The sequence below is a fragment of the Gymnoscopelus braueri genome, assembly GCF_963280865.1.
Source record: "Gymnoscopelus braueri genome assembly, chromosome: 17".
NCBI lineage: Eukaryota > Metazoa > Chordata > Actinopteri > Myctophiformes > Myctophidae > Gymnoscopelus > Gymnoscopelus braueri.
In genome coordinates, this window is record NC_137617.1 from 35619904 (window position 1) to 35639479 (window position 19576).

The 19576-nt window shown below is 41.1% G+C and overlaps 1 protein-coding gene across 1 annotated transcript in view; it reads left to right on the forward strand.

Moving 5' to 3' along the window:
* Positions 1–2898: 2898 nt before the first annotated feature.
* Positions 2899–19576, forward strand: part of LOC308103996 (zinc finger CCHC domain-containing protein 24-like) — a 31671-nt gene continuing 14993 nt past the window's right edge. Inside the window, exons 1-2 of the mRNA XM_080454238.1 lie at positions 2899–3673; positions 6676–6873. Coding sequence (XP_080310364.1) covers positions 3440–3673; positions 6676–6873 — 432 coding nt within the window. The 5' untranslated portion in view covers positions 2899–3439. The remainder of the gene's footprint in view (positions 3674–6675; positions 6874–19576) is intronic.

A 19576-nucleotide genomic window follows, 5' to 3' on the forward strand; every position in this document is an offset into this window, starting at 1 on the left:
CATTTTGGAAGTATTTTGACAAATACAGGGGGATCCCAATGTTGTGGTGTATCTTGAAGACCAGGCCCATAGCAAGTTGCTGTACTCTGTCCTCAACCCTAAGCCATCCAATCCTAGCAAAATGAGCAGGGGTTAGATGGGTTTTGTGATTGAGGCCAAGAAGTAGCCTTACAAGTTTGTTTTGGGATGTTTGGAGCCTTGTTTTTAAGGCCTTGGAGGTGTTGTGATACCATGAAGTGCATGCATAATCATAATGACCTTGAATGAGGGCCCCTGCAAGAATCTTCAGAGTATTCTTACTGACTAGACGATCAATCCTCCACAAATAGCGTGTTGTTTGGTTGACATTTTTGATCACTTTTTCTGCGTTTTTGTTACCAGAGAGGTTTGCCTCCAAGATGGAGCCCAGGTAGGTAATTTCATCCTTTTTTTTGATGACATCATCACCCACTTTGATCGTGAAACTCTCTGCCTTGCTAAGGTTAGGACTGGACCCCAAAGAGGATGGATTCAGTTTTACCCAGGTGTAATGAAAGAGAGCCAGATGCAGATCTTGTTGAGTTCGGAGCTGAGAGTTTTCTCAACCTGCAGCCTGTCCCTGTCCGAGACTAGCAGGGCCGAGTCATCTGCGTACAGGAACAGTTTGCAGTCGCAGGCTGATGACATGTCATTCACATATATCAGGAACAGTAAAGGTCCTAGTATACTTCCTTGTGGGACACCACAAGTCACAGGGAGGGGGGGGGACTGGGTGCCGTTTACTTCCACCACTTGCTCCCTCCCTTCCAGGTAGGATCTCATCCAGTTCACTGACGTATCATCAAAACCTATTGCTTTGAGCTTATTGATCATAATTGGGTGATTAACGGTGTCAAAGGCCTTCTGGAGGTCCGGCATGACCATGCCGCAATATTTGCCCTTGTCGACATCTTGTTTGATAGAGTCGTTCAAATAGAGAAGGCATGTGTCAGTGGAGTGGTTTGTTCTGAAACCAGATTGGAATTTGTAGATTAGATTTCTTTTGGCAAGATACTTATCGACCTGTTCATAGACAATTTTTTCCATGACTTTCGAGATGGAGCTAAGAATAGAAATAGGGCGGTAGTTGCCAGGGTCTAATTTGTTTCCTTTTTTGTACAGAGGGGTCACCCTTGCTTTTTTGAAATCATTAGGGACCCGTCCCTGTATGATGGAGAGGTTTATTATGTGGGTAATGATTGGAGCAATGCGGCGGCTGAGTCTTTTAGAAATTTGGCGGGGATATTGTCGAGGCCTGTGGCTTTGTATTGATGAAGAGCACTCAATTTTTTAAACACCTCTTCTGTTTTCACAGGGGAGAGTTTAAAATCATCTTTGCGTACATCCTGTTTTTCGTAAAATGAGTCAACATACTCTTCACCATAGCACCCAGAGTGAGGGGGTAGTTTTTCAACCAAATCTGAGGTTATGGTCGTGAAGAATATGTAGAGGATTTTACTCACTTCCTGTTTGGATGTGGTGAGAGTGTCATTCACCTTGAGGCTTATGTTTGTAAACCTGGTTTTCAATTTCTTGCTGCAGCCTAGTAGGTTGTTGAATAGCTTCCAAAGCTCTCGTGGTTTGTTTTTATTTTCCTCAATTTTGTCATCGAGGAAGCTTTTTTCTGCTAATAGGAGCATGCCATTAACCATGCCATTGGTATTAAGCATGCCATTGGTAAAACCTGCAACCTCGCTTTCAGAGTAAAGACAACAATGCACTTGTCTAAGGCAACATTTTTTAACACAGTGAGAGAGACAGAATGGTCCGCAGCAGGGAGACATGTAGTCTTCCCTTGCAGTCTCACCAATGTTGCCGCTCCTTTTGCTGTTGTAGGAGGCGACCTCGGGCATTAGTCAGTGGGAGTTGGTGTTCTGTTCCACACACAGTCATAGATGCTCTGACAGAGATACTGGTGTGTGTGTGTGTGTGTGTGTGTGTGTGTGTGTGTGTGTGTGTGTGTGTGTGTGTGTGTGTGTGTGTGTGTGTGTGTGTGTGTGTGTGTGTGTGTATACACAAAATATATATTATATATTGTATATAATATGTGTGTGTGTATACAATATATATATTATATATTGTATATACATGACCACACACACACACACACACACACACACACACACACACACACACACACACACACACACACACACACACACACACACACACACACACACACACACACACACACACACACACACACACACACACACACACAATTTAGTTTTTCCTCCTGCAGTTAGATATTCTGGAAACCAATCTAACTTTAATGGGATTGGTAATTACTCACCATAAACACTAGATGGCAGCAAACTAATATGTTAAGATGCTGTTGGCTAGTATAGTTTTATCAACATATTTGGGCTATCATAAACTGGGATTAGACGATTGAAACCATAAGGTTTTTCATTAGCCTACTCTACTGTTTTTATGATAAAAAGGTGGCCTATTTTTATTGCACACGATTATTTCTCTCACCATGAAACATTAACACAACTAATAACACTGATTATGTGCACATTACCTTAATTTTGCATTGTGGGCTGCTTGTAGATCGGCTATTTTCAAATGGCCGAAATGTAAGTTTTTAATGTATGTTTTGTAATAGTAATCAAAATGTACAAAATAACTAAAGTTGTCAAATAATTGTAGTGGAGTAAAAAGTACAATATTTGCCTCTAAGATGTGGTGGAGTAGGCCTAGAAGTAAAAGTACTGAAAATTGGAAATACTCCACTAAAGTAAAAAAAAATACCTCAAAATTGTACTTCAGTACAGAACTTGAGTAAATGTACTTTAGTTACTTTCCACCGCTGCTGCTCAGCCTGGCTGCTGGAGTGGAGCGCACAGATTTTGTTGGGACTGGCACTAAAACATTCATTCTGCCCTGTCATGCTTTCCCTGCGCTCCCTCCGTGATCATCACAACCCAGGGACCACCGGGGGTCCCGTAGAGATCCTCCTGAAGCGAATGCATTAAAAAAGGATCTACGATATAATCCTACTACAGATCACAAGAAAGAAGTGGGAAAGAATGAATCGACTCGGGTGATCCATTCAGAAATACAGCTGTTCTGAACGGCGTGGAGGCGCAGAAGAATTCTTTCTTTCTTTCTTCCTGGGGACTAAAAACCTTTCTTTTTTAACAAGGCATTTGCCTAGATGGACATATTGATGCCTGAGTGTGTGTTTAAAAAAACAAATTTTAAAACTTTTTCTTAGCTGTGTATACCAGCATTGATCTGAATTTTATTCATTTCATTGTTTTTATTAGGATTATTTTTTAATTCTTTTTTTCTTGAAATGCAGCACTTTGAGATTTGGTACAAATAAAAAAGTGCGTTACAAATATACTACTATATTATAGTAGTATATTTATTTAGATACTATATTATTCCACTCAACAAAAAAAGAGCCAATATGATGTCCGCTATAGACACTGGTGGTCCTAGGTCTGTGTACCAGCAGCCCCCCGCACAGCTGCTAAACTGGGTCTACATGTCCCTGCAGGACACCCAGACCAACGCTTTTGATGCCTTCAGAACCTCTTCTCCTTCTTCTTCTTCTCCACCGGACCTGAGCCACGCCAAGCAGCGCCAAGCGGTGGAGCTGAGCTCCAACTATCTCAACAACTTCCTACAGCTGAGGAGTGAGGTAGAACTTGTGTTCTTACAGCTGAGGAGTGAGGTAGAACTTGTTCTTACAGCTGAGGAGTGAGGTAGAACTTGTTCTTACAGCTGAGGAGTGAGGTAGAACTTGTTCTTACAGCTGAGGAGTGAGGTAGAACTTGATCTTACAGCTGAGGAGTGAGGTAGAACTTGTTCTTACAGCTGAGGAGTGAGGTAGAACTTGTTCTTACAGCTGATGGAGTGAGGTAGAACTTGTTCTTACAGCTGATGGAGTGAGGTAGAACTTGTTCTTACAGCTGAGGAGTGAGGTAGAACTTGTTCTTACAGCTGAGGAGTGAGGTAGAACTTGTTCTTACAGCTGATGGAGTGAGGTAGAACTTGTTCTTACAGCTGAGGAGTGAGGTAGAACTTGTTCTTACAGCTGATGGAGTGAGGTAGAACTTGTTCTTACAGCTGAGGAGTGAGGTAGAACTTGTTCTTACAGCTGATGGAGTGAGGTAGAACTTGTTCTTACAGCTGAGGAGTGAGGTAGAACTTGTTCTTACAGCTGAGGAGTGAGGTAGAACTTGAATGAGGAGTGAGGTAGAACTTGTTCTTACAGCTGAGGAGTGAGGTAGAACTTGTGTTTCTTCCTCCTCAGTGGTCATTTAACTGAGAGAGTGTAAACTCTCACAGTTACAAATGGATACATTTGGCTACATTTAACTGTGTTGTAGTCTAGTGCATTTTGATTGATTGATTGAATACTTTATTAGAAGTTTGCAGAAAAAAGCACATGAAAGTACAGTTCAATACAAGGTCAGCTAACAGGATTTAAAACCCAAGAAAGCCGATGGCTTGTTTCCATTGGGGTCCTTTGTACTCAATTCATAGAGACATTAAATGACAGACAGATATACACGACTATGCAGAACATCATAAAAAAATCTTGATAACAGTTTAAAAATAAGAAAAACAAAAAAGATGCACAGTAAACAGTTCGAGGGGGGGGGGGGGGGGACTTTTACAGGGGCCAGTTTTGAATTGCAGCCACCTGTAGTGTATGTACTCTCTCAGGGCGGTTTTGAAGGAGAGTAGGGTTTTACACTCCTTCACTGCTTTTGGTAGGGCATTCCACATTTTTGTGGCATTGCAGGAGAACGAATTCAACCCCTTGTTTGTGCCAAATCTGGGTTGGACGTGATCAGTGGAGCTCCTCCCTCTGGCGTTCATTTACGTTTTTGAAGTACTCTGACAGGTACATGGATGTCTTAACGTTGTGGTGTATCTTGTAGACCAGGCCCATTGCAAGTTGCTGTACTTTGTCCTCAACCCTGAGCCACCCGACCCTAGCAAAATGAGCAGGGGTTAGGTGAGTTGTGGGTTCAAGGCCAAGAAGTAGCCTTAACAGTTTCTTTTGGGATGTCTGGAGCCTTGTTTTTAAGGCCTAAAGGCACCGGGTTATTGTGTACTGACGACTAATAAGGCTTTCCCGTGGATATTATTATTAATAAATTATTATTATTACACGCTCATCACACATTTCATACTCCAGGTTATTTTTTGCTGCCCCATAGGTCGGCTAAAACCTCACCTGCATACCTCCATTGGAGTCGCACTGCGGTGACAGAGTGAAGCCTAAGCGCATATGAATATGTTTTTTGTATACCCCTGTATACTGCCTGTGTGTGTATTCAGACTGTTCCGGTGTCAGTATGCAGCTGAGGGAGGTATGGCAGGTTGAGAGAGAGGCCTCTAAGCAAGGTTTTAAATAGATGAATGTAAAAGGGTTCACCCAGGTCGCCCTCCTCCTCTCTTTGGTCAGAGGAGTATGCATGGGTTCCCTGAAGGGGTTGGTGGTGCCATACCTGCAAGGAGACTGAGATATATAGGCTACAGCATTGGTTCTCAAAGGGGTCCTTGGGGGGGTTCCAGGGGGTCCCCAGCAAAATGTGTTAATATATCGTCACAATAATTTTAACCTTAATTTAATTTAAGGTTAAATTTAAAATTTAACCTTAATTTTAACCTTATACTTTGGCTATTCAAAAATAGCAGATTTGCTATTTTTGAAAAATCAACATTTGTAACTCAAATCTTTGCTTCTGGGGGTCCCTGGAACTAAATATTTTGAGATGGGGGTCCGCGGCCAATTTGACATGAAAAAGTTTGAGAACTACTGGGCTACAGCATACATTATATGCCTTCAATACAAATGCAAGTTTACAAACGGCAGCAAAATGACAAATTAATCATTTCACTTAAATTACTGAGTTACAAAAGCTTTAGTTGGCGGTGGCATTTTTGCAATCCAGAGTTGTATGGTTGTCTGAACTCTTTCATCTGTGGCTGGTGTTTAGTTGGTGTTTAGTTGGTGTTTAGTTGACGGCTGGTGTTTATTTGACGGTTTATTAACCAAGGGAAACACATGACAGTGTGACAGACTGATGTCTAAGACAAAACATCACCCACTGCAACGGACATCACTCTGTTATCCAATGCCAATACAATTCCTTTTCTGTGATGACTTGCCACTGTCTGCGTAAGCCTGGTTTTTCACGCTTTCTCACTGGTACCACAGAACCCATGTCCTCAAGAGAAACAATGGCACCGATTGTTATCATCCCAAACTCCCAACAGGACCAGTTGAAAAAAAAAAAAAAAAAAAACGCATGACAAGGGCATTTTGTTCTGTTAAGGAAATGGACACTATAAGCTTGTAGAGTAAATGTGGCGCATCTGCGGAAATGAAATAATGTCTGCTACTGTCCTCTGTACGGAGGAGACGGACTGGCACATAACAGAAACAATCAGTGTGATGGACTGATAGGGAAATGGCCTAGTAGTAAAAAAAAAAGCTCTTTCATGCAATGTTGCGGTTGTTGCGGTCCCACGTTTCTGCAGAAATATACAGGGGCATGCTGGGATGTGTCCTCAGTTTTCTTATTTTCTTCTGAAATTAGACGTAGTATATCAAGACACTTTCACAGCGTTTTGTTTTCAGTGATATATTATTCACACCTTTTTCTTCCTTTCTTTCTTTGACAGGCCTTGAACAATTTCTACAAGGGGTCCTCGCCATACGGGTCCCTCAACAATATTGTGGAGGGCCTCAGCTCGCTGACGGACCATTTCTCCGACCTCTCCCTGTCCCCCGAGACGCGCAAGTCCAGCAAAAGGCCTCCACCCAACTACCTGTGCCACCTCTGTTTCAACAAAGGCCACTACATCAAAGACTGCCCTCAGGTGAGATGTTGCACGATATGGTTTCTGACGCTTTATATGTCTCCTTCTTCTGGCATAGGTACAGTCCAGGCGGAGACTGGGGGGGAATGGGGGGTAGGGGGGGTGGACACAGAGACAGTGGCTTACTTTGAAACAGGTGTGTCATGTATCATGTGAACTGTATATCAAGTTAATTGTCAATGTCTTGAAGAACTAGTGTTGCCTTCTAAAAGGATTAAAATACATTTACAACTTCCCTCGTGGCTACACTAGGTTAAGGTTTTTCTCATCAGTGTTTCATTTGAATGTATTGAACATAATCACATTTACCAATCTCAAATCAGAATCTGATGTTGGCAGGCTTCTGTCAGAATGTTAAAGTGATTCGACAGCACATTATTGTATATGCACATATTTGAGTTAGTTGTACCAACCACAGGCTGGTAATGAAGAGCAGATGCTAGATTGGATCTGTTAGCCAGCCTTAATGAAAGACGATAGGCTTTTCTGTGGACCTAAGCAAAAGCTCCGCTCAAAACGGGGGCCTGAAATATTACCACAACTTTTAGTGCACCTGGAGTTGCCTATTGATCATTTTCAAAAGGAAATACCTGACATTTGTCAGATGTAATGAAAATGGATCAAATGATTGATGGGCAGGATGTAAGAGGTATGCAGTGTTAGAAAAACTACACATTGAAGTCCTTTTCAACTCAAAAAGGTATTTAAAAAAGGTAAAAATTCTATATGCACTGTTGAAGTGTAATGGTTTCATTTCGTGAGCCAAACCTTCTTTTTCCCTCCAAAGAATATATTCTCAGAATATTAAATTGTCATTTCACAAAATACAAACATGATCACAACAAAAGTACCAATAACTTTAGTGTATGCCTTAGAAAGGCTATTTTAGCTTGTCCCACCTTGTTGATGGTCATCTTCCATGTCAAATAAGTAAAATAAGTCTTAAGTCTACTTTAGATGTTTTCGTTCTGTGTCCTTTAATGGTGAAAAAACATTTAGTTATTGAAAGTGATAATTATTGTCCCACAACTTCAGTGCAGCCCTGTTACTTACCAAAGATGTGGAAAGATATGCCACCATCATTGACTCCCATTGTACTGGAACAGGACACAGTACCGTCTTCTACCAGAATGACCACGGGTCACACACAGACCTGAACACATGACAGTGAATGAAGCTAAATGCTAGAAAAGTTTCATCACTCTCGATTTTAGATTTTAGGGCTATTACAATAGTTCTAACATGGTCTGCTGATGATCATGAACACATAATTATACTACAGGGTGATGTTGTGGTTGGGATTACTCCACAACATCACTAGTATATGATATCCCTTTCTTTTCTTTCTTTTTTTTTGGGTTTTTTAATACCACTTTCTTCAAAGAATATGTACAGTTTTGAAGAAGGTTTATGCGTGAATGGTAGACCAAAGGTAGAATGACTCATTGAGCACTAAGTATTAATTTGTTATGACATGTACTGTATACCACTTTTCATCTTCTTGTATCCTTTTTCATGGGGGTAGGGAAACAGTTTGTGCTCCATTTCCAAGGGAGTACAACATGGTTCCTTCTGTTGATAGAAGAGAACCACTAATTGTATAAATCAATGTGTTAACATTGATTTACACAAAAAAGGTGACTGTTAGTGAAAGTACACAGCAAAATCCTCAGTTTTGATTTAACTCAAGAGAGTGTTAAATAACTCAATAACTCAATAACTCTTTAGTAAACAGAAAATGCATTATCAGCTCGAGATACCAATTTTATCCAATCAGTGGAGAGAACTCGCACAGGATACAGATTAAACAAGTGAAATTGGAAGTGATGACACAAAGAAATGAGCGGACACATTTTAAACTGGAACACTATAACATCTAAGCTGATGAAAGTGTACCCTCTCCTGATTGAATGATTTTTTAAAATTGTTTATTAAAGAGATGGAGACTGCAGAGACGGCGAGACCCCTGTTATTTAACAAACACTCCATAGCAATAATTACTACAGTATCTGAGAGCTTTAACCTTTTCACATAAAAACTGTCTTTAACCCAAAAATATCACTTACACTACCTTTAACTTATCACGGATGATTTTTCTGTGTACACACCAGTCTGTGGAATGCCCGTAACAGGCCTCCATAGCTGACTGGATTGGATTGGAGCAGCGAGGGATAGGAATCAGAGAATGTCATGGCTCAGTAAGAATGGAGAAGAAACACACAGGAAGTGGGTGCACAGGGTCTCCTCTCCGCTTTCACAACCTCTCAGCCAGACAGCCAGCCCGAGTCACTGAACTCTGAAAGTCTCTTTGATAAGGCAAGCTAGGCAACGTAGTGGGAATCTATGGCAGTTGTTCCCAAACACTTTTGTGTCAGGGACACCCACATATTTTTTTAAATACTTTCATTGCAATTAATTCATATTACATTTCATGTTACAATTTGCGATTTTGCAATTTACATTTAAAAAATGTACAAAGTACAAAAGGACAAAGTACTCACATTTCCACTTTTTCATTTGGCACACACAAATAAACGAACGCTTACGCGTTTCGGCTAAGAGCCTTCATCTTGCAATTGTTTTGGTTTCTTTTTTTCTTTTTATATACACACAGTGTTACAAACTAAATTGAAATACAATAAACAAAAACATGATTACAAATTGATGCGTAGATTATGTCCACGGACCCACATCCGAATAGATTTTGTGCCAGGGACCCCCATAAGAGAAGATTGTGTAATGAGAGAAATAGACCATGTCTTTCAATGTTGTGTTTCAACTGAAAGGACCCTACCAGTGGTCTGGCATTGACCACACGGTACGTGCTACATTTGACATTACTGCAGACCATTTTACAAAGCATCCTGTGGTTTGTTTGATTGTGGAGGAGTCACTGGATTCCATTCATTTCAGTATTGTTTGAAAGGCAACTTGAACCTCGTTCCCACTTGCTTGAAATGCCTGCAATCTTCTGGGATATTTAATTTTGGCATGATGTGGTTAATGTGCAGTGATTTTGAATGCTGGTATATTTGGTACCGGACATATTGTGTCTAGGGATGATATGAAAATTACATGTCAATATTATTGTGGCAAAAATAATTGCGAACAGTATTATCGCGATTATCAAAATATGCGCAAAACTGCAATGCGATGCAAGAGTGCGGTCTAGCCAACACCAACTCGGGACTGAATCCTGCTCTACAGTGTTGTTAGCTAAGCTGTCGCGCCGCAGTGCATCTACGTAGGTGGTGCGCTTCTTGCCTTTCCTGGCTTTGCTCTGGGTTGGCTCCCATAGTGTCAGTTTGCTTGCCACTAGTTCCGGGGGGGCCTGACGCAGTGCCCTGACAGCCTCATCCTTCTCTCTCTGACTTTGTCTGTGACCCGTGGTACAGTTGGTCCCCGTAGACGTAGAGGACCGCATTTCTGATGTGGCCCGTCGGACTCCGTCCATGTGACAACTACAGTAGTGCCATTCGTGGCATTCTTGTGTATAGTCCATCCAGGGCCCTTTCCTGTTGTGCTATGAAGGTCCATGTCTCAGCCCCCATACAGCAATACTGACTCCACTGTAGCAACGAACAGCCGCCTCTTGAGGTCTTCTCCCATGTCTGATTTCCACACTCTCCTCATCCCAGCTTACGACGCGTTTCGAGCTTGTAGATCGGCTATTTTTGGCGAATCGATTTGTGTACAATGAAATAAGAGCGCACCAAATGCGCTCTTTACAGGTCCGTCAAGTGTAGAGGGTCTTAAGTGGTACTGAATTTGCAGCTCAACAAAAACTAATTCATCTTGGTGAATCTTGGAGGACAATTTCACGAATAAATTAAAATCTCTGCGATGTGATTATTAACGCCCGAGATCTGAACCCTGGTTTCGCACGTGGAAAGCCAACATCTTAACCGCTAGACCAAAGGGGATATTAGACTTTCAGGTCATCAGGCTGAGGTTGTGAGCCACTCTGCTACTCTCACCCCCTTTTGACCTCCTGCCACGGGGAAACCTGATCCGGGTCATGGCACCAATGTAACACCCGGGATTCGAACCCGGGGTCTCCCTCGTGGAAAGCCAGCATCTTAACCGCTAAACCAAAGGAAATTCCCTATAGCTTGGGGGAGATATTAGACTTTTAGTCCATCTGGCTGAGGTTGTTGTGAGCCACTCTGCTACATGAACACTTAAGTGTGAACACAGAGCGTCACTATGCCAGTACCATGACCGACGTCATGTCAGTGTTTACACAAGACACATTCTATGAATAAAGTGTTGTTCTATCAACAAAAGGCTTCATATACAGTAAATCATGTTGGCATGATGACCCACCCACTGTATAGACTTATAGATTACGGTGCTTTTCTTCTACCACAGATCTTCATTGTTTGTTTAACCCATCAAGGCCTGAGACGATTTAAAAAAATATTTTCTAAATCCTAACAGTTTTCTGAAAAAATAATAATATATATTTCACGATTTTTCAAAAATAGCAGATCTACAAGCTCATAGCGGCACTCGGTGCCGCGCTATGAGCTTGTATATCTGCTATTTTTGAATAGCCAAAGAAATCTAAAGGTCTTAATGGTTTAAATCACCCTCAGACCTGCTTTGACATAATCTGTCTTTACGATTTAGCTGTTTCTGGTGACAGACACAGTGAACAAAGTGTGTGTCCACTAGGGATGGGACGAAAATCGTTATTATCGTTTATCGTGATAAAAAACCATTCACAATAATTGTAACGCAGTGATATTAACTTAAAGGGAAGACCACTCATTTTCAACATTGAACTATGTCTTTGATACACCTTAGAGCTGTTGTGTGGAAATAAGAAAAAAAGTCTCCCCCCCTTCTGTGTTGCCTAGAAAAGGATAATTGGTTGAGGTCATGTGATCAGTGACATACAGGACTTTTTTCTTATTTCCACACAAGCTCTAAGGTGTATTAAAGACATAGTTCAATGTTGAAAATGAGTGGTCTTCCCCTTTAACGCTAGGATGAATTAGCTATTGAGCTGCAAATTCAGTACCACTTAAACCCTCAATACTTGATAAAACAGACCTGTGAGGAGAACATTTGGTGCGCTCTGTGTGTGTGTGTGTGTGTGTGTGTGTGTGTGTGTGTGTGTGTGTGTGTGTGTGTGTGTGTGTGTGTGTGTGTGTGTGTGTGTGTGTGTGTGTGTGTGTGTGTGTGTGTGTGTGTGTGTGTACGTACATTATGTACATTAGCTGTGAACGTTGACACTGGAGGCATGGATTCACCCGTGTGGCCACACTGTGTGGAATCTGCTGATATACTAATCCAGTGAATCCCAACCTGTGAGCCGGGGCCCAATGGTGGACTGTGATGATGTTGCAAGTGGGCCCCCCAAATAATTGGCAAAAACTAATAGACCCCTTAACAGACGACGTCACACTGGTTGCAAGCGATCATACTGGTTGCAAATGATACCCATTCTGTCAGGTCTCGCTAGGGCGCGCAGCACTAGCCAACACACAAGAGGGGGAAACAAAAGGTTGAGAATTGATTGGATGAAACAATCACCTGTGCATCCAGTCTCAATGTTGGTAAACAAATAATTGGTCTATATTTTAATGATAATACAACATGAATATAAAATATATAAATATGTTATTTTTTTTAAAGGCATGGTATTTATTCTTTAAAACCTTGAAAATGTTGCTTTCTTTTGTGATAACGATAAATAAGAACTTAAAGTGCACTACGTTAGTTCAATTGATCCAAGCTGGAACACTTAGCGATTATCGTTAAAATAAACATGCCTATCAGCTGCCGTGTTAAGTGGTCAGATGGGGTGGGGACCTCTGCACTAGTCAACATCCTGTTGACAGGCAGCGTAGTCAAGAATTGGAACCTCGCAGCGAGGGTGAGACGTCCGTCCAAGGATTACTCTGAGATATTTACGATTCTCTTCACAGCCCCGCCCCTTTAAATGTGCAAAATCTGGAAGCCATTTCTGCTGGCTTGATGTTCCCCTTGCTCTGTTGTAGGAAGATGATGTCAGACTTTTATCATGTGTTGCTGAGCTTCGAACCCAAAGCGGTGATTAAAGAGCCGCCCCGCACGACAAAGAACTCCCCAGTTGAAGCTCGCCCGGCCGAGTATCTTGTAGCTAATGAACAAGCTGCTTATTGTGCCTGTCGGGTGGAATCTGTGGCATTCGTAGTGTGTTCAAGTCAACTGTAATATGTACAGTATGGATTGCTTATACTGTTGCCTATTGTTAACTGTTGGTTAACACACACAAAGAAAAAAGACATACCACAGACACAAGAGAAAGAAAAAGTGGCATGTCGTGGATATTTAAAATGACAATAATCACCCTCTTCAGTCAGTCCTCAAGCTGTTTATGTGTGACCTGATGGCTGTTTATTATATTTACCCAATCATTCTGCATATTGTAATAAACATGTCACCGGGGCCAGCCTGTCACACCCCTGCCCCCAAGGTCGTAACATTCCGGTGACCCTTTACCAATTAAGCCGCTGAACCCTGTGACTGTAATAGTGAATACACAAGTGACAATGTGCTGACAGTAAATGGCTGCGTGATGGGAAGGGCTTGGGCTAAATAAGGAGTGCATTGTTTCTGCAGAGAGGGGCTGGCGAACCAAAGGTCAGGAAGTCAGGCAGGCTGTATTGTTGGCTGTGCGGACGCTATGGCCGCAGTCATGCAGTCATCCCTGTCTGTCTGTCTGTCTGTCTGTCTGTCTGTCTGTCTGTCTGTCTGTGGTGTAAAGTAACTAAGTACATGTACTCAAGTACTGTACTTAAGTACAATTTTGAGGTATTTTTTTACTTTACTGGAGTGTTTCCAATTGTCAGTACTTTTACTTCTACTCCACTACATCTCAGAGGCAAATATTGTATTTTACTCCACTACAATTATTTGAAAACTTGAGTTACTAGTTACTTTGCAGATATAAATGATGACATTATAAAACATATAATAACCACTTTAGACCTATTTATACCTAGGCTATTTTCAAACATTTTAGTACTTTTACTTTTGGTACTTTTGTACTTTTAATCAAGTAAATTTTGAATTCCGGACTTTTACTTGTAACAGAGTACTTCTACATTGCAATCCTTGGTTCTGGTGACTCACGTATTAGGAGGGCAGGGTGAGTCACCAGAACCAGGGACGGGTGTTTTTGATGAATCTAACATGGTTAAAATGGAGTTTGAAGTTACAATGGGTTTGTATAGGAAGGGGGCGTGTCTGATAAAATGAATATCAAATATATAAATACTGAATCGAGCAACTTAAAAACTGTCTGGGGGGCTCACAAAGGCCTGAGTAGATGATAAAATGACCAAACGTTTTTTTGAAAGTGAAATATCCCTTTAAGTAAAACATTTGAAAACTTTTTCCACCACTGCTGTCTGTCTGTCTCACTTTGTCTCTGCGGACCGTCTCTCTGCCAGAGAGCCAACTGGTCCCTCCTTCAAAGAGGGCAGTGGTCAGACACACAGAGATGTCCGGACCCAGAACATGGTGTTTTTGGAGTCACGAGCACAGCTGAGGCGCACCGTGTCATTATTTGGGTTTTAATAATGTTTGAATGGAGGGTAGATGACAGGTTTGATGAATGAGTTCAGACAGAGAATCCTTTGGCGATTGCAAAGGGGCAGTGAGACAGAGAGCGCCTGGTCCGCTGCTTTGAAGTTTGAAGTCCTCTCGTTTCTCACCAGTTCACTTGTTACGTTTTCGCGTCTCTGGTTGAAAGCCTGTGAAATCTATTTGAAAACGGTGAAATTGGTGGGAGAAGAGAAGAGAATTAAAAGCCTTGAAAACCCCCCCAAAAGAAGCTTTCTTTGTTGTTTGCAGTGGTGGAAGAAGTACTCAGATATTTTACTTAAGTAAAAGTACCAATACCACAATATAAAAATACTCTATTACAAGTAAAAGGCCTGTGGTCAAAATGTTACTTGAGTAAAAGTACAAAAGCATTGGCTTCAAAATATACTTAAAGTACCAAAAGTACTAAAATATTTGAAAATAGCAGATCTACAAGCTCACAACGAATAGCCTATGTATAAAATAGGGCTGAAGTGGTTAATGTATGTTCAATAATATAATACTTTATATCTGCAAAGTAACTAGTAACTAAAGTTTTCTAATAATTGTAGTGGAGTAAAAGTACAATATTTGCCTCTGAGATGTAGTGGAGTAGAAGTAAAAGTATTGAAAATTGGAAATAATGAGGCGCAGTTTACGGAGCTAGTTCAGGCCAGGCAACTCAAGGGACTGGGCCAACCGATCAGGTGACTAGTCACATGCACTTTTCTCCTGGTCGGGTGGTTATAGGTACTGCGCTATTACCTGTTCACTCTGGCTTCCCTGTCTAGCTGAGCTGACGTGCCGTCGCTACCGCTGCTCTGCTGCCTGAGATCCTGCTGTACCGCTGCTCGCTTATCCTGCATGCTGCCGCCCATGAATAATCATCCCACCGCCTCCCCGGCATCCACCTGTAGGCTCTGTTTCTAGATCCCCATGGGGGGTCTTTATTCGTTCCCTGTAAATGCTATTTGGCATGTAACATTTATTAAAAATGTTATTCTTACAGGGAGTGAATGGATTCAGAGCCCTGACGCCAAACTATGCTTCTTTATGCTTCATATATCTATGCTCAAGCTTGCTTAATAAATATATATTCTAATCCAATCCAAGAGTTGTCTGACTGAACTCCAGTAAAGTAAAAGTACCTCAAAATTGTACTTAAGTACAGTACTTGAGTAAATGTACTTAGTTATTTTACACCACTGGCTTGTTTGCCATTGTTTGCCATTCAGACCAAAGATCCACATACTGCTTATGTTGAGCAATGGATATCATTGTTGTTATAGCATTGGGGAATGTACTGCATCTCTATAGTCATGTAGAGAGAGCGATACACTTCACAGATGAATGTGCGACTGGTGAATCTCAACACTGGCTCAAAGAGATTGCTTTGGTCCCTTTGTGTTTGCTGTTGATAAAGCGTGTTATCTCTGTCCTGAGCATGGTTTCTGTTGCTCTTGGCTGGGGAGTCTGCTGAGGATGGAGCATGCAGGAGGATGAACAAGATAGAGGAAACACTGGAATGTGGGGGTAGATAGCAGTGGTGGAAAGTATCTAAGTACATTTACTCAAGTACTGTACTTAAGTACAATTTTGACTTGTGGTATGTTTTACTTTACTTGTGTATTTCCATTTTTATACTTTTATATAGTATATATTTGTTATAGTTCTACTCCATTACATCTCAGAGGCAAATATTGTACTTTTTACTCCACTACAATTATTTGACAGCTTTAGTTACTAGTTACTTTGCAGATTTGGATTATTAAGACAAAACATTCATTAACCAACTAAGCCCTATTTTGTACTTCTATTTGAAAATAGCCGATCTACAAGCTCACAACACGTCGCTCTGCGACGCGTTGTGAGCTTGTAGATCTGCTATTTTCAAAAGACTTTTATACATTTTGAAGACTTTCTGCATAACGAGTACTTTTACTTTTGGTACTGTAAGTACAATTTGATGCCAACACTTTTGTACTTTTACTCAAGTAAAATGTGAATACAGAACTTTTACTTGTAACTTTTTACTTGTATTTCTATATTGCGGTATTGGTACTTTTACTCAAGTAAAAACATGTGAGCACTTCTTCCACCACTGGAAGACTCTCTCTGATAATCAGTTAGAGATCTAACCTACTGCACACACTGCAAGGAAACGCAAGTTAAAGAGCTTCAAAAGGATTCAAAGTGTTTCTCTCTACCTTCTCTGTTGCTGTGTTCACATGGATGTCCTGTGTTGTTGTTTGACCTAAAATAGCAACTATACGTTTCAGTGGGAGCGGGCCACATTTCACATCTTTGCTGTTATTATGACGGCTGTTATTATGACGGGACATTTGGTTATTATATGCAAAATCACTAATCGTCCCATTGACCAGGACATGAGAGAAGAAAAGGAAAGGGAAATAAGTGATATGAGCCTATTTTTGTCCATGGATACGATTATATCTTCTGTTATATTTTAGTTTTTAGTTTTAATTTGATACTAGGCAAAGCAACCAATTTATCAGTCAAGCCAGCCAAATCAAATGATACTCGGCTACTAGCTTTACATCCATTATCTTCTCTCCTAATGCAGTTATTCTGATAAAGGCCCCTCCCTGCCTTCACTAATAACATGTTTATAATCTTAGTAAAGCAAGGAAAGTTCCACTTTGTCTGCGGCAAGTCATCCATTCTAAAGTGTGTGTCTGTAGAAGAGAATGACAGCATGAGGCGTAACCTGTCCACCTCGGTTGGTTCTCTCTGTGGTCCATCTTGAATCCTGCACAGCACGGTACTTAGGAATAGGGCTGGACTTCAAATCAATAGAACGATTATTTATCATTTATTACGATTAATGAATGATTATAAAAATAAATATGTCTGTACAGGGCTGTTAAGTGGTTTATCAGACTAATCAATATAGATGATTATGAAAAGTCTATTAGAACCTTTTTCTGTCAATTCTTTGACAAAAATAAAAATGATTTAATTTATTCAATTAACCCATTCAAACCGGGAACGCATCTCTGTAATTTTTTGATTTCTTTGGGCTATTTTTGAAAAATCATGAAAATTGGTGCAAATATTTGTAACTAAAATCTTTGCTTCAAATGTTCGCTTTAAAAAATATATTATTCCAAGATTTGCACACATTTTCAACATTTTTCAAAAACAGCAGCTCATAGCGCTATGAGCGCTATGAGCTACATTTTCGGTTAATTGCCCCAGCCCTCTTTTTGAAATAAAGCTGGTAATATATATGTTGCCGTTACATTTCTTGTTTGTCTGGCAGCGCACCTGCCCCCCGTCAGTCAACCTAATATATGAAACATAACGCTGGTGTACAGCTGTATAAGTCGTCAACTTGACCGCAGTCACAACCTGCATGCGCTCGCTCAGGTTCTCCATGGGGCACGCCGCGTATCTTATGGCCATCACCATCGATTCTACTTGATAGACGATCCTCGTTCCATAAAGGCAACACTATCCGCTCTATTCTGTGCCAGTTTTCCCAGCCGCAACGCTACCCTTAACCTGATAATGGAGCTGCGCCGCCCCAATAGGTTATTCTAGCACCTGCTCTACCCGTCACCATTATGCCGACGCCGTTATTTGCGCGTGGAGGTGTGCCCGTGGGCGTGTTGTTGCTATATCCCCCACATTGCAATTCTACAGACACACATGGGTACGGCTTGGGGACGGGGGATAGTGGATTCTAGAAGCACCCGCTGGTTTATAAAATCACCCGTCAAGTGCACACAGACACTACAATGGCTTTGTGCGTTGGACCATGAGCCGTGTTGCCAGCCTTGGAGAGAAATAAGCAACCGCAGTCCGCAGGTCTATGAAAACAAAAAGAAGCAACTCTAAGGCCACATGAGCACTTCAAACTACTAACTAGAGCTTTCATATCCCCTAAATATTTCAGCCCGGCTCGACTAATAATTGACAAATTAGACCCAGCCCAGCCCGTCAGTCATTTTTCTAAAGAAGCCTTATTTCTCATTAAATCTTGGTAATTCGTTAAGAACAGGAGTCATTCTACCCTAACAGTCTATATTTTATTTAAAAAACAGCTTGGAGCAAATAGGGCTATATAAATATATACACTGCCCCATAACCATTTTAAAAATGATTATGGTTATTCTATGAAATATATGTTTCATAGAATAACCGTAATCATTTTTGCAATGGAGAAATCACATCAAATGTTACCTTCTGGCCGCTGCCTGTGCTTTCATTTGAAGAAATAATCCAACATTTATTTTGAGGTGAAAAAGACATGAAGAAAGTTCTGAAGATCCATTATTTATGTCATGTTATGGTTTAAACTTTAAAGGGAGCTCTCTACTGCTGCGTCATGACAAGACAGTGATTGATTTGACCTAGGCTACTTTAGCGTTGCGCTGCCCTGTTGATTAATTATTTGGCATCAGCTGTGTAGGAATATATAACTATTTTAAATGGCTTTCATATACTCTTGGGGATCTGACTAATATGACAAGCTTATTGTGAACACAATAGCCTACGCTACAAATTAATTAATATGTGAATTTATTTGGATGTAAAAAAAACTTAGACCCGGCTCAGCCGGTGCCGACGGGCCGGGTCGGGTCCCGTTGGGTTTGGGCTAAAATCTTAAGCACTTAAATTTTTTATAAGATGATCGGATCATAGTGTGATTTTCATTTTAGCTGCTGTCTCATTAAACCCATGCTGCGGGACGTGCGGGTGAATATTATATTATAGCCTATATTATATATATTAGCCTATATTATTATTATATTCCCCGCGTAAACGCTACGTTCATGACCCCCCAAAATAACCATATTTGAACTGGGGACCCCCCCATTTTGTTTGACTCGGTTCCACAGATAAATATTGTGAAAATAGCAGATCTACAAGCTCGCCAGGCGTTGGGTGCTCCATTGTGGTCTCGACCCACAGGTTGAGAACCACTGCATTAAAAGCTCCAAGCAAGTTACATGTCTAGTATGTTGTTGACCACGTAATGTAATGTTTTTGGTTTAGTGATAGGCTACTCCGTGGCGCGCGCGCGCCTCATTGTATGCTGTCCAAAATAACAGATCTGTAAGCTGTCGACACGACATGACGCAGCGCCGTTGATAGCTTG